General features: G+C 36.1%; 1 protein-coding gene across 2 annotated transcripts in view; it reads left to right on the top strand.

Moving 5' to 3' along the window:
• The window catches only part of LRRK2 (leucine rich repeat kinase 2), a 74,051-nt gene that overhangs the window by 49,802 nt on the left and 11,182 nt on the right, over positions 1-13,067 (top strand). For both annotated transcript variants that reach the window (XM_072859849.1, XM_072859839.1), the window contains 13 exons: positions 1,139-1,340; positions 1,967-2,055; positions 3,030-3,217; positions 4,151-4,305; positions 5,331-5,477; positions 5,631-5,822; positions 6,578-6,724; positions 7,053-7,153; positions 7,328-7,518; positions 8,191-8,351; positions 9,156-9,326; positions 11,206-11,306; positions 11,962-12,156. In XM_072859849.1, the coding sequence (XP_072715950.1) occupies positions 1,139-1,340; positions 1,967-2,055; positions 3,030-3,217; positions 4,151-4,305; positions 5,331-5,477; positions 5,631-5,822; positions 6,578-6,724; positions 7,053-7,153; positions 7,328-7,518; positions 8,191-8,351; positions 9,156-9,326; positions 11,206-11,306; positions 11,962-12,156 (2,040 nt within the window). The remainder of the gene's footprint in view (positions 1-1,138; positions 1,341-1,966; positions 2,056-3,029; positions 3,218-4,150; positions 4,306-5,330; positions 5,478-5,630; positions 5,823-6,577; positions 6,725-7,052; positions 7,154-7,327; positions 7,519-8,190; positions 8,352-9,155; positions 9,327-11,205; positions 11,307-11,961; positions 12,157-13,067) is intronic.

Below are 13,067 nucleotides of genomic sequence, written 5' to 3'. Positions count from 1 at the left end.
TGTTTGTAAAGCTATATGTAGCCCTATATCTCACCATACTTCTTCAACAATCAGGAGAAGTTCTGCTTTTTGAAAAGTTTTCACTCTTAGGTACCTAAAAATTGTCCCTGTAACATCCATGTCTCTTGCGACTGTGAATTAAACTGATGTTTAAGCTTCTACACAAATGTAAGATAGCCTGAAGGAAAGGAGGTAGTTTCCATAAATAATGTAGACACCTTGTGAAAGGAGTGTTGCAAGGTACCTGCTTAGAAGTTAGACAATGTGAGTTAAGTATTCAACATTGTCATCAAGTGCTCTGAGTCTTTGAAATATCACAAGGTACTAATTACATTTTCACAAGGTACTAATTACATTTTTGACACATAAAAATGCTACAGTGTCTTGGTGTCTAACTTCTTTGAGAGGAAGTTTACAAACTAAGAAGCCAATTTGGAAATGTTGAGAAAATTGTTTCCCATTTCCTCAAAAAAAATTACTAGCTCAGCACCCACGGAGAATTAAAAACGTGGTCGGGTGCTAGCTAATACCAAAGGTCAAAGGATGTCTCCAGGAAGGAACTCAGGCTCAGGAAACAGAAGCAAAGCACCCAACTCTGTTTCCCTTAAGTGTCACTAACCTGGCCAAATTTATTCCTTCCTCTCCTCTTGTCCACTGACTATCAGCAGTGGAGACTTTTAATTGAGCTACTACCCTTTTCCCCCCAGTTTATCTAAAGACGTATCTAGAGATATTACAGTTTACAAGAGGTATAATTTTTTTTTTATTCATTTGTCTTGTGTTAACCTGAGATGTATGACATCATCTGTTTATACAGTGAATATTTTCCTTTTACTTCAAATCAAAGCTGCTCTTTGAACTTCTCAGAAGACATAATTTTTTATTTTTTATGTACATGTAATATGGAAATATTTTCTTCTTTGACTATTCATTTATAGAAAGACATTCAGACTGTAATTCTGAAAGAAGAATTAGTTACATCTACCTTTCAGAAGCCATGTTAGTCAATAAATGAGTGTTCTTGTTCCTTCTTGCTGCTACTATTGAGTGGACATACCCACCTTCCATCTTAGTTTTATTATCTGCATTTCACATGAATATATTAATACATTTAAGATTATTATTCCTAATTACACAGATCAGAGATCAACCAGTGGTTGGTCAGCTAATTCCTGACAGCTACCTCGAGCTGGAGAAGAGAATTTTGCTGGAACGTAAAAATGTCCCAATTGAATTTCCTGTGATTGATCAGAAACGCTTACTGGAACTGGTACAAGAAAGCCAGTTACAACTGGATGAAAATGAACTCCCTCATGCGATTCACTTTCTGAATGAATCAGGTGAAATACTATCTTCAATGTGTGTTTGTAAGCATTTTGTTGCAAATATGCAGGCAGACCTGTACGTATTTTTAAATCTCACACAAGGTTGCCTCAAAGTGTTGAGCTGAAATGCTTAAGCTTGGGTAACATTAGTTTGATAATCCAGGTTGTTATGTCAGAAAGGAATTCCATGATATAAAGGATCACTACTGTAACAATTTGTATGTCTTACACCTCCTTTAAAACATCATACCTGCTGGTTAGACAGCACAGTTTCTGAACAAAGATGCAATTGCTGTAATAGCTTTAACAGAATAGTGGTTAGGTGAATATATTTTAACAGCTTATCTCCGTGCCGTACAGACTTCATAAGATTAAATAGTAAACCACACAGAGCATACCTGCTTGGCAAAAAAACAAGTCAGATTACAAATCTAACAAACCATCTGAAAATAAAGGTAAAGTTGAATAAACCATGATTGCATTCTACTCTCCTGAGATATTGACATAAATTCAATAGCTGTATTTATTATTCAAATTGCTTATGTCAAGTCATATAAGGAAAACAGCGCAGAGTGGGGTGTTTATTTTGCTTAATATGGAGCTTGAGAAATGCATTGCTAATTACAATATTCTTTGCACAGGTGTACTCCTTCATTTTCAAGACCCAGCACTACAGCTAAGAGATCTGTATTTTGTAGATCCTAAGTGGCTATGTAAAATCATGGCACAGGTTAGACTCTGATTACTTTTTGTATCTACATTCATGGAAATTTTCCCCTGTCTCAAACCACTGTAACTTATCAGTGATTCTTCTTCACCATTTCTTTACTATTTCATGGTCTAGAATTTTCTCAGGGCACAGATTGATTTACCTGTCTCTTTCTGTTTCCTTTGCTTTCTAGACAACTGTCTGTCTCAGTGGTTCTGTGTTCTACTCTGTAATGTCCAATATCACTTAAACTACACGGGACACAAAAATACATGTAGAATAGAAAATGCAGATGCAAAGTAATCCTGCAATAAGTTGTGATAGGTTGAGGTTGAAAGCTGGAACCTTGGATTAAAGTAGTAAGAATGGGGGAAGAAGCGTCATTGTATGCTTGGTACTGATGGCAGAGGAAAGTGAGGGATATGGATTCACATGTTGGGATGGGAGAGTAGCAGACAGACTGCTTAAGTGAAACCATCATTGATATGTTGATCTAGAAACACTCTCAAAATTTTTATCTATATTCAGATTTCCTAACCTCTGAAACTTTATCTTTCATTCAGTGCAGGAAATGGGATGGCAAAAATGTAAGCCTGAGCCTTTAAAGCTGGTGGGATTAGGAGAGAGAAAAGACCTAGAAGATCATGTTGTCAGTACCAATATGCTTGTGTGAAGTACTGATATGAAAAATCACTGTACATAGGCTCCTTTCAGAGAACACTTTCACAAATTAACTTGTAGAATAAATGTTCCATATAATATGGAACAGTGAAAGCTGCTGAAGAAAGGTAGCACACTAGTGGCTTGGACAGGTTAAATTTTTTCACTGCTGTCTTCTTGCTGGCTAGCGTTATGGAAATGTTTGGTTTCAGTGTGAAGTGGAGTCCATTTTTTCCCCCTAAATAATAGGCTACCAAGTATTTCAGGGAACAAAGTTTGTCAGGAAAATGCATTCTAATGATGACTGTACACCTGAAATTTAATTTTTTTAAAAGATTTTGACAGTGAAAGTGGAAGGCTTTTCTAAATATCCTAAGGGAATTGTAAAGCGTTCGGATGTGGAAAAATTCCTTCTAAAGAAGAGCAAGTTTCCTAAGATCTACATGTCACAATACTTCAAGCTTCTGGAAAAGTTTCAGATTGCTTTGCCATTAGGAGAGGATCAACTACTAATCCCAAGCAGGTAAGAAAATAGCTAAACCCACAAATGAGAGCCATAGAGATCAATCAAGAGAGAAACCTCCCATCCAGCTAACTAGTTTAACTGATCATCAAAGCAATTTGGTATATGAAAGCATGTTATATACTTAGTACACTACATTTTAGTAAATGCTTTTACAGACATGTTAAGCTGGTCTTGTAGCAGATAAAGCTTACATCATATTAATGTGGTGGGTAAATAGAATCTATAAATGATAAAATGCTTTATGAGAGTAATATTTCTTTTACGGTTATCGTGGTTTGAGACTACCACAGGAGGATTATAGTTTAGCTTTACATCGCGGTGTGCCACTATTACAGATATTTATTGCAATATAAAAGATAACCATGAATTTCTATAGCCTGTTTGCTTGGAGTGAGAACCACAGTCAAGTTACTCAGAGGCAGTATCTCCTCCAAACAGTCTAGTTGTTAAGTGTGGTGACAAAAAAGTGTTATGAATTTGAATGCAGTCTTTTCGCTTTATCTGAATCAGGTAACACAGTTTCTCTGCCTCAGTTACAGATTTCCCTAGTCTGTTTAGTAATGCTCATTTTGCATAATGGAGACAGTGTTGTATGGTTGCATTGATTAAAGTTTCTACGTTCTTCAAAGTCATGGGATAGGAAGATATTATCTGAATGTTTTACCTGCCTTATATGTATCTCAGGTTTTTCTCACATTTACATTTGATATCTAATGATTGTTGGTGGGGTTCTGTTGGCTTTAAATTACAGCAGAACGTCACTTTAGCACAAGCAAGCAGAATAAGCAGACACTATCTGTCTGCTCCCTGATCATTTGAATCATTCATGAATTAATAAATAATACATTTTACATAATAAATAATGTATGTCATCAGTCATTTTGGCTGAAGTACATCATTAAATACTGTCTAATATTTTTATTCTTTCAGTTTGTCTGATCACAGACCTGTTATAGAGCTTCCACACTGTGAAAATTCAGAAATTATCATCAGGCTTTATGAGATGCCGTACTTTCCTATGGGATTTTGGTCCAGGCTGATCAACAGGTTGCTTGAAATATCACCTTACATGCTGTCAGGAAGAGGTACAAATCTTTATCTTGAAAAGCAATAGTGAGCATGTTTGCTTTGAATGCAAACACCTGCATGTTAAAGCTCTAATCCCCAACATTGTTTTGCTTTAGCTAATTTCCGGCCACTTCCCAAATGTGAGAAAAAGAACAGTGGTCATTTTTGTAACTTAGAAATATCCAGGAACAGATAGTGCCTGATCTTTACAGTGGTGTGCAAAAGAAAGTGAAGGTTGTAAGCAGCCTATTTCTCTCCTTCGCATGCTAGAGATGGAGGAAATCCTTATATTTATGCAATATTGCCATTCGCTTTACAAAAAATACAGGAAAGGATATGTCTTCCACACAGAAAAATGAACTGCTTTTCTTCAGATTCATTGATTGTCCCTTTATGAAAGTCTAAAAGTTTTGCTTTTATCAGAAGGGCAGGGGGGTCTTTAATTTTTTTCCAATAATTCCATGCTTTGACATGAGATGTATCTGCTGAACTTTGCAATTTCATTCATCTTTGATTTTTTAATGTGTGATTCATGAATAATGGTGACAAGTAAAGTATGAAAAATATGCATTGCTAATGCTCTACAAATATGATTTATAACTGCCTGCTCCCCTGGCATTTGATTTCCTCCTTGGCATAGAATTCCAGTCGGATCTTGCTATTTCATGAGTGTGTGATAGAGGGAAAATGTAAATCACTGACTTTTTTTCATATGTTGCCTAAGATATTCTGTGTTTGAACCTGAAGGTACCTAAGCATTTCTGTAATCCCTACATGCATCACCTGCTACATGACTTACCATCTGATTAAATATTTAGTTTGTGGATACGTCTTACAAAATTGAACACCAGTTGACGTATATTCAGCTTTTGTGGGGCTATTCTGTCTGTGAAGTTGAAGCCTTTATTTTGTTTGTTATTTGGGTAGACATAAACCTACAATCATAATTAAATATTTAAAGTACCATGAATTATTCCGAATATTTTAAAATATGACATTCATATTGGAGATCAGATTTTTAATCTAATTTTGTATTTTCCAGAGCGAGCTCTTCGTCCTAACAGAATGTATTGGAGACAAGGCATCTACTTGAATTGGTCTCCTGAAGCTTATTGTCTAGTGGAATCAGCAGTATTTGACAACAACCCGGACAGTTTTTTGAAAATTACAGCACCTTCTTGCAGAAAAGGTTAATTATTCCTGAGCCTGATTTTTGCTCCAGTTTGATTGCAGCTTGGCATTTTGGTTTGTTGTGCTTTTGCCTTTGGAATGTAGATTTTAGCTTTGTAATTACAAGTATGGCAGATTGAGGCTGTAATTTCCCTCTTTTGGTTTCTTAAAGGGTGCATCCTTTTGGGGCAAGTTGTGGATCACATAGACTCTCTTATGGAAGAATGGTTTCCAGGTTTACTGGATATAGATATATGTGGTGAAGGGGAAACACTGTTGAAGAAATGGGCTCTGTACAGCTTTCAGGATGGTGAAGAACACCAAAAAATACTACTTGATGACTTACTGAAAAAAGCTGAAGAAGGTATATATTTATGCCATTTGAGGTATATAGAGGTATACCTGTATGTAGATAAATATTATACAATATGCCCTTTATAACATTTGGGTACTTCATGTGATGTAAAAACGTTTCATTTCTGTAGGAAATAATTACAGTGTAAGTCAAAAGCAACTTGTTCTTCTTTTTATGTAAGTGCTGTCTATGAGTGTAGACCTATACTTACATAGTATCCTCACTATGTAAGTATAGAATATGGGACAGATTGCAGCTACTCTGTATAGTCGTGTATAAATGGCAATAATGAAAAGAATCGTTTTGTCATGATACTGATAATACAACTTCATTCATGGAATTGAATCCAGCACATAGCAAAACTGATACTAGATCTTTTGGTTGGACCATGTACAACAGTAATTTAAAAGGCAATATTCATGATGACACTCTGCATACTAACAGAATTCTTTCTTTTTATAGACAGAAAAATAATCTCTTGGTTAGTTTGGTGGTGTTACATAGCAACAGTTGCTATCACAATACTTGAAAATACTTATACATGCAAGAGACATTAAGTTGAATGGCAAACTTAGTGTTCTGTTCCATATATATATATAAGTATGTTTATATATGTGTCTGTGCATATATATATAAACACACACATATGAATTTAAATTTAGGTACATTGATCATATGCACTCACAGAGATCCATATGCCTTTTAGTGCCTTTTGAATGATGACTATCTTTTTTTTTTTTAATTGTCTCATTTATTTTTCTTAGGTGACCTTCTGGTAAATCCAGATCAACCAAAACATACCATTCCAATAGCTCAGATTGCTCCTGATCTGATATTGGCTGATTTGCCTAGAAATATTATGTTGAACAACGATGACCTGGAATTTGATGAAGCTCCTGAATTTCTCTTGGGTGAGCATTATTTTGTAGGGTTTTTTTACAGAGCTTATGTGAACAAATCCATTGAAGTCAGTTCTGCAACATAGGGAAACCATTTTAGAGATTTCTTTTCTGTGGAAATGTATTTTTAAGGTATTCTGAATTTCAGGTGATTGAGTTTTCAATTTTCCATTAACTTATATGCTAGGACACTGTTTTTTATGTGTTTGGATTACTGATCATGAAGCTTAACACAGTAGATGATCCACACATTTTAAAATTGGACCTTTCAGCTGTTTTTTTGAGAAATAGTTGATATCCCGTTGTTTTCAATATTCTTTTCAATTTTATCTTTGAAAAGGTGATGGTGGGTTTGGATCTGTGTACCGTGCATCCTATGGTGGAGAAGAGGTTGCTGTAAAGATTTTCAATAAACATACTTCCCTCAGGCTCCTAAGACAAGTAAGAAATACTGCCTTTTTTTCTGTAGTGCTGTTCTTGGAATACCAACCCTAGTGGAGACCTTAAAAAGCTGAAGTAAAGTGCAATACTTCACTCCAAAACATTTCTGAGTTTACTTCAGAGCTACAGAGGTTATGCTATTTGCAGTATTTCATCTGATTTTACACTTTACAGGAGCTTGCAGTGCTTTGTCACCTCCATCACCCCAGTTTAGTGTCTCTGCTGGCTGCTGCAATCCGTCCCCGGATGCTGGTGATGGAATTAGCCCTTAAAGGATCTCTCGATCGTCTGCTTCAACAAGACAATGCAAGTTTAACTAGAACACTTCAGCACAGGATAGCTCTACATGTAGCTGATGGCTTAAGGTAAATGTGACTTCTACATTGCTGTAAAAACAGGATACAACTGCAAGTAGGATATGCTGCAAATGAAAAGCTTGTATTTTCTTATATCTCAAGCAGAATATTCCCTGGGTCAGACAAATGCTTGTACTTTTATGATTGATTAGCTGATATATAACACAAACTTTTGTTACCTGTTGTTTTTCTGCTAATAAGTGGCGCTCGTGTAAGTAGAGAAATAGCAAGAGCTCTGGGTGGAATTTGTATGTGGCTGTTGATTTCTTATTAAAATGTCAAATAAATTAATTTAGTGCAATTTTAAAGTTCTGAAAGTCCATGAACGTCCTCAGGAGCTATTGAAGTGTGACTGTAAAATGACAAAACCTGCAAAGGAGCTCAGGGACCAATGAAGCTTAAACTTCTAAGGTTCAGTTTTCAAACTGCCAGTGACACTTCAGATAAGACTTAGTACTAAAATACTGCAGTGTTTATGTGCCAGTAAATAGTATTTCAGAACAATTCTAAAGTCAATATCCAGTTAGGTGGTGTCATGTTGGTGGTGTTTGACATTTTTTAACACAATATTTAACATCTAAAAGCATGATTTACTGTTGTGGGAATAATGCATTCAGTGTGTGTGTATAGATGTATCCCTGAATTATGAATGCTTTCAATAAATACTTTTTTGATTAACAGGTACCTGCATTCAGCAATGATCATCTACCGTGATTTAAAGCCTCACAATGTGTTGCTCTTTACCCTATATCCCAATTCAGCTGTTATTGCAAAAATAGCTGACTATGGCATTGCCCAGTATTGTTGCCGAATGGGAATAAAAACCTCCGAAGGCACACCAGGTATGGGAAAATGCTTTGTTTTACAGTGTGTTATATAAAAAAATAGCTAATATGGTTTTTATTTGTTCTGTAAGAAGTAACTCAAATCTATACTCTAGTCAAAATCACGAAATGTAGTCCTAATCGTATTACAAGTTGTGATGCCAGATTTATACCTCTTGGCCTTTCTTCCTATTCGTGTTTTAACTCCTTTTAGAAGAATCAAGGAGTGTACTAAAGGTTTAAAAAGAGAACAAATTAAATTACATGCATTCATTATGATTTTTTGCTGTCTTGTTTTAGTATGGTTATTGTGATATTGAAATTATACTGCTAAAATTATTTGTTGTTTTAATTTTCAGTAATGCATAGGTAGGTCTTAATTTTTTTTAAAGGCAATAAATAACCTGCACTGTTCTCTGACGTATTAGCATCCATTTTAAAGCACTGAACAATTCAAGAACTTTGAAAAGTGCCTTTATGTCTTGGAAATTGTGCATGAGGGTGTGACTTCAAGTGTTAAATGTTAGGCCATCAGTAAAGACTGCAGTCTTGCCCTTCATTTTCAGTATTCATTGCTAAATGAATTATTTCATGTGTAATGGTGTAGGAGTTCTGTAACTGATGTACTGTCCCCTTCCTTTATACCGATTGCTGATATTTTTGGAGGTCTGCCACGTGCAAACTATTGCTAGCCCAGAAATAGTGTGCCATTTTTGGTTTACTTCCTGTGACATTTTCATCACTAAGTGTTTGCTCTTAAAAGGATAAAGATGGCTTCAGCTTGGTATGAATCATAACTATTAATGAATGATTTATTTGCAGGATTTCGAGCACCAGAGGTTGCCAGAGGAAATGTTATTTACAATCAGCAAGCTGATATTTATTCATTTGGCTTGCTGCTTTATGACATTTTAACAGGAGGAGGTAGAATAATGGAAGGCTTGAAGTTTCCAAATGAATTCGATGAATTAGCAATACAAGGAAAGTTACCAGGTATGCCTTGTTAAAGTTTTAACATGAAAGTGAATGATTTGTCCTGCCTCCTCCAAAAATAACACCTCTCATATTTTATGTTGTATCTGACAATGATCAGAGGAGGAGACTAAATAATAGCAATTTTTAGAAGCTTCTCCTAATTTCACACTGTCTTGAAATAGTGAGAAATAGGCATCTATTCAACGTCACGTTGGTTATAATTTCATTGCAATTTCAAGGGATCTAGCTGGTTCACTTTATAAAGAAATAGAGGTTTTGTATACTTGGGACTTTATCCAGACCTAGCTGAAATGGATGTTGCTGAAGGTACCTTCTAATACCATGTCTGGACTTGACCCTTACATATTACTGTGTTAATGCATATCATGCACTAAGATAAACACAATTCCACTCCTGTTCTTTGATCATGATACATTATGTTAAAAAATCTATTATTGAGAAGCTGCATATCTTAAAATCTTTTAAAAATCCCTTGAAATGTTATTTTTAAAAAGTGCCACTACCTTAAAAGAGCAGCCACCCCTAAAGGTTTTTAATAGGAGTTCCCTTTTAACTTGTCAAGAGTGTGAAGTCCCTGCCCAGCTACGTAACATTCTTCATATTCCATCTGCATTACAATATGTAGTTGTTGGCTGCTGGAAGGGAGATTAAACAGGCTATCAGGCTGGACGTGATGTAGTCAGCTGGACAGTGTAACTCAGTATTTGCCAGCTTCTGTGTAAAGAGCTGTTGAAGTTTATAGTACTACAAGCTTAATGCATGGCATTCGTATTTATTGCCCTGTAATAGTGGATATACTCACGAAACATTCTTTAAGACTGAAAAGTCACTCCATCTAGGAAAGGGCAGCAACTGTACCGGTTAATCTGGCATGGCTTCTCCATTAGGAGAGACAGGGAGTTCATGCATTTTCTGCTCCTTAAGGAGAATAGTCCAATTCATAGCTCAGGCAGTTTAAACCCCCCTCCCTAAAAAGGCCATCCCAAGAACTGATGACTAAGTACCTCTTGAGTGCAGCTGCCCATTTGGCCATTTTCTGTATTATGAGGCCTATGAAATAATCAGACATATTAATTTCTGGAGATAATATAGTTCCATCTGTGCACGTGCTCATCATTTATATATTTCCACCAAAAAAGGGGCTGGCTGAGCTCACAAGTAAACAGTGCCTATCACTTGCTGAACAGGGTATGTTAATTTGCAGGTATTTATCATTAATGTTACCTCTGTCTAATGTAGGACTGAAATATCTGCTGTGGATTATGATGAACTAAAAGGAAAAGCAATACAGGCACCATTATTCATGATTTATTCTTAGGTCAGCACATATAGTCATAAGATACATATTAAAAGCACTGAGTCGGAATTTAAACTTCCATATCTCATAAATACTAAATGGAGTTGTTTATCTCAATTGCTATACATTTTATTGGAAGTTCATCATCTCATCATTCTATATACTCTGCCCAAACACAGAAGAATAAATGTGGAGAAAAATGTTCACAAGAATTGAAAAGACTACAGACTGAAATGACATGCCCTTGAACGGTCAGCATTAATCAAAACACAACTCACATACATCTCTGATTCAGTCCCAGGTATAGGGACATTAAAAAAAGTTAAAGCAAAATCCATTTGCTGTAACTGCTTTTAATGAAAAGGACTCTAGCTCTAGCATTTCATGCTCTAGCATTTAATGGCAGATAAGCAACTCCAAGCTCTTTAAGCTGACATTTTACCTAAGAGTATGACATTTCTTAGAGCAGCTCTGTAAGAAGTTAGATGAATTCTTAAAATAAGAAGAAAGTTATTCAGAACTCTCATTTCTGAACTATGGTAAAGGTCGGTTAAGAAGTTATCTAATTTTACATTTTAGATCCTGTCAAAGAATATGGATGTGCCCCCTGGCCTCAAGTTGAAAATTTAATTAAAAAGTGTTTGAAGGAAAACCCTCAGGAACGACCAACATCTTCCCAGGTATTACTTATTGTATTTATTTGTATTTTTGTGATAGATGATACAATGAAGTAGTTGTGCTTTCTAAAAAGGAGTGGGACATTTAAGTTAGTAAGAGGCACAGGTTTTTTCTTTTCTTCTTTTCTGGAACTGAAACAGCCATGGAATATTGCCTGCTGTTGCCATCCAGGATAAACTGTTCCATTGAAATCTACCAACCGTTTATTCTAGCCTGTTGTTTTTCCCGGTGTTGCTGTATAGTGATTGTAGCGAAACAGGATTTGGATTAGTTCATGGTCTTTACTAGAGCTATGCAAAAAGGAGTTATATAGTATCAGTGTGGGTAGCCTGCACTGTTCCATTTATGTGAGAGGAGGAACAGCAGTGTGAATCTGAAACCTACTGTCTGTTATTACACATTGCATTGTTCCTTGAAATGGGTGAAATTTTCAAACATGCCTTAACCTCATTGACTTCCTGAAATTTTAACAGAAAAACAAGATTCAACGTGAAGGTGCTCAGTGTACAAAGACTTCTCATTAATAGTGGTAATACAAATGAGCAGACCTGCTGAGATACTATGTCCATATTCCATAAAACATTGTTATCCATTGCTTGTTATTTATTTATTACTGTACAAGACATTGCCATGTGCATGCTGTGGCTTTCTTTGTAGGTTTATGAGATCCTGAATTCTGCGGAGCTTATCTGTTTGATGAGGTATGTTTCAATACCCAGCACGTCCACAGCAGAGTGCATGGTAGCTGCCAATCAAAGCTGCAAGAAGGCAGGAGTCTGGATAGGCAATGGGAACACAGAAAAAGCACAACTTTCATTTGTTAACCTCAATACAGATGGACATACTTGTGAGGTATGTGGGAAAGTTGCCATTTATTCTAATTTTTTGGCACCCAGATATATTTCAGAAGAATTAATTGCATTTTAACAGTAGGATATTACTTCTGGAAAGCTAAGCTTTGAGAGAACAAAGATTGCTCATAAGTGAGTCATCACTGTATCCGTGAAATGAAGCAGGAACACAGTCGCTTTTTCCTCTCTTCCTGCCATCCAGCCTGAACTTTCTCATAATAATGTCCTTCTACTACTGGGTTCCTTTCTTCCCCTCAGATGGAAGCTATTTCTAGCACAGAGGCTAGAACAAGGAGTAATAGTTATACAACCCTTCATATCTCTACCTGCCTTAACAATCCAGCTAGTCTCTTAACAATTACTCTCTTCCCATGGATGCCACCTCCTTGTGCCACTTTGGGTGATACTCTCCAGCTCTTTTCATTTGCTTTTTGTACATGTCAGTCCTGTGCCATCAGAAAAGGGAAAAGGTTTTACCCAGGCTTGATGTGCTGTGGTGAACGTGTGTGCCAGAACTGAGTGTGACTCATCATCAAAGTTGTTTAAGTTATATTTCCATCTGCCATCTGTTGACCACGATAGGTTTGAATTGGTAGCTTCAGTATAAATTATATGGCTTATTTTTCTAGAACTAAAATGAGAAAAAGAAGTATTAGACCACTACTTTTATTGTTAGCAATTAAATGGAACGTATATTGCAGTGCAGTTCCATTTGCTTAATTCTCTGATAGCTTTGAGACCTTCTTTAGAATAGAGAGAGAGAGTATTTTTTTCAGCATTCAGCTTAGAGATTTTCCTGTGTACTGTTTGAGGGGTCCTTCCCAGCACTTTGAAGACAGATGGTACAGTTGAAGATGTATTCAGCTAATAGGGCATTAGATTTCCTAATGGGGAGGTTAGGCCATGGGTGTG

This window comes from Ciconia boyciana, chromosome 1 (assembly GCF_034638445.1).
Source record: "Ciconia boyciana chromosome 1, ASM3463844v1, whole genome shotgun sequence".
Classification (NCBI taxonomy): domain Eukaryota; kingdom Metazoa; phylum Chordata; class Aves; order Ciconiiformes; family Ciconiidae; genus Ciconia; species Ciconia boyciana.
This window is presented reverse-complemented; position numbering and strand designations above follow the sequence as displayed.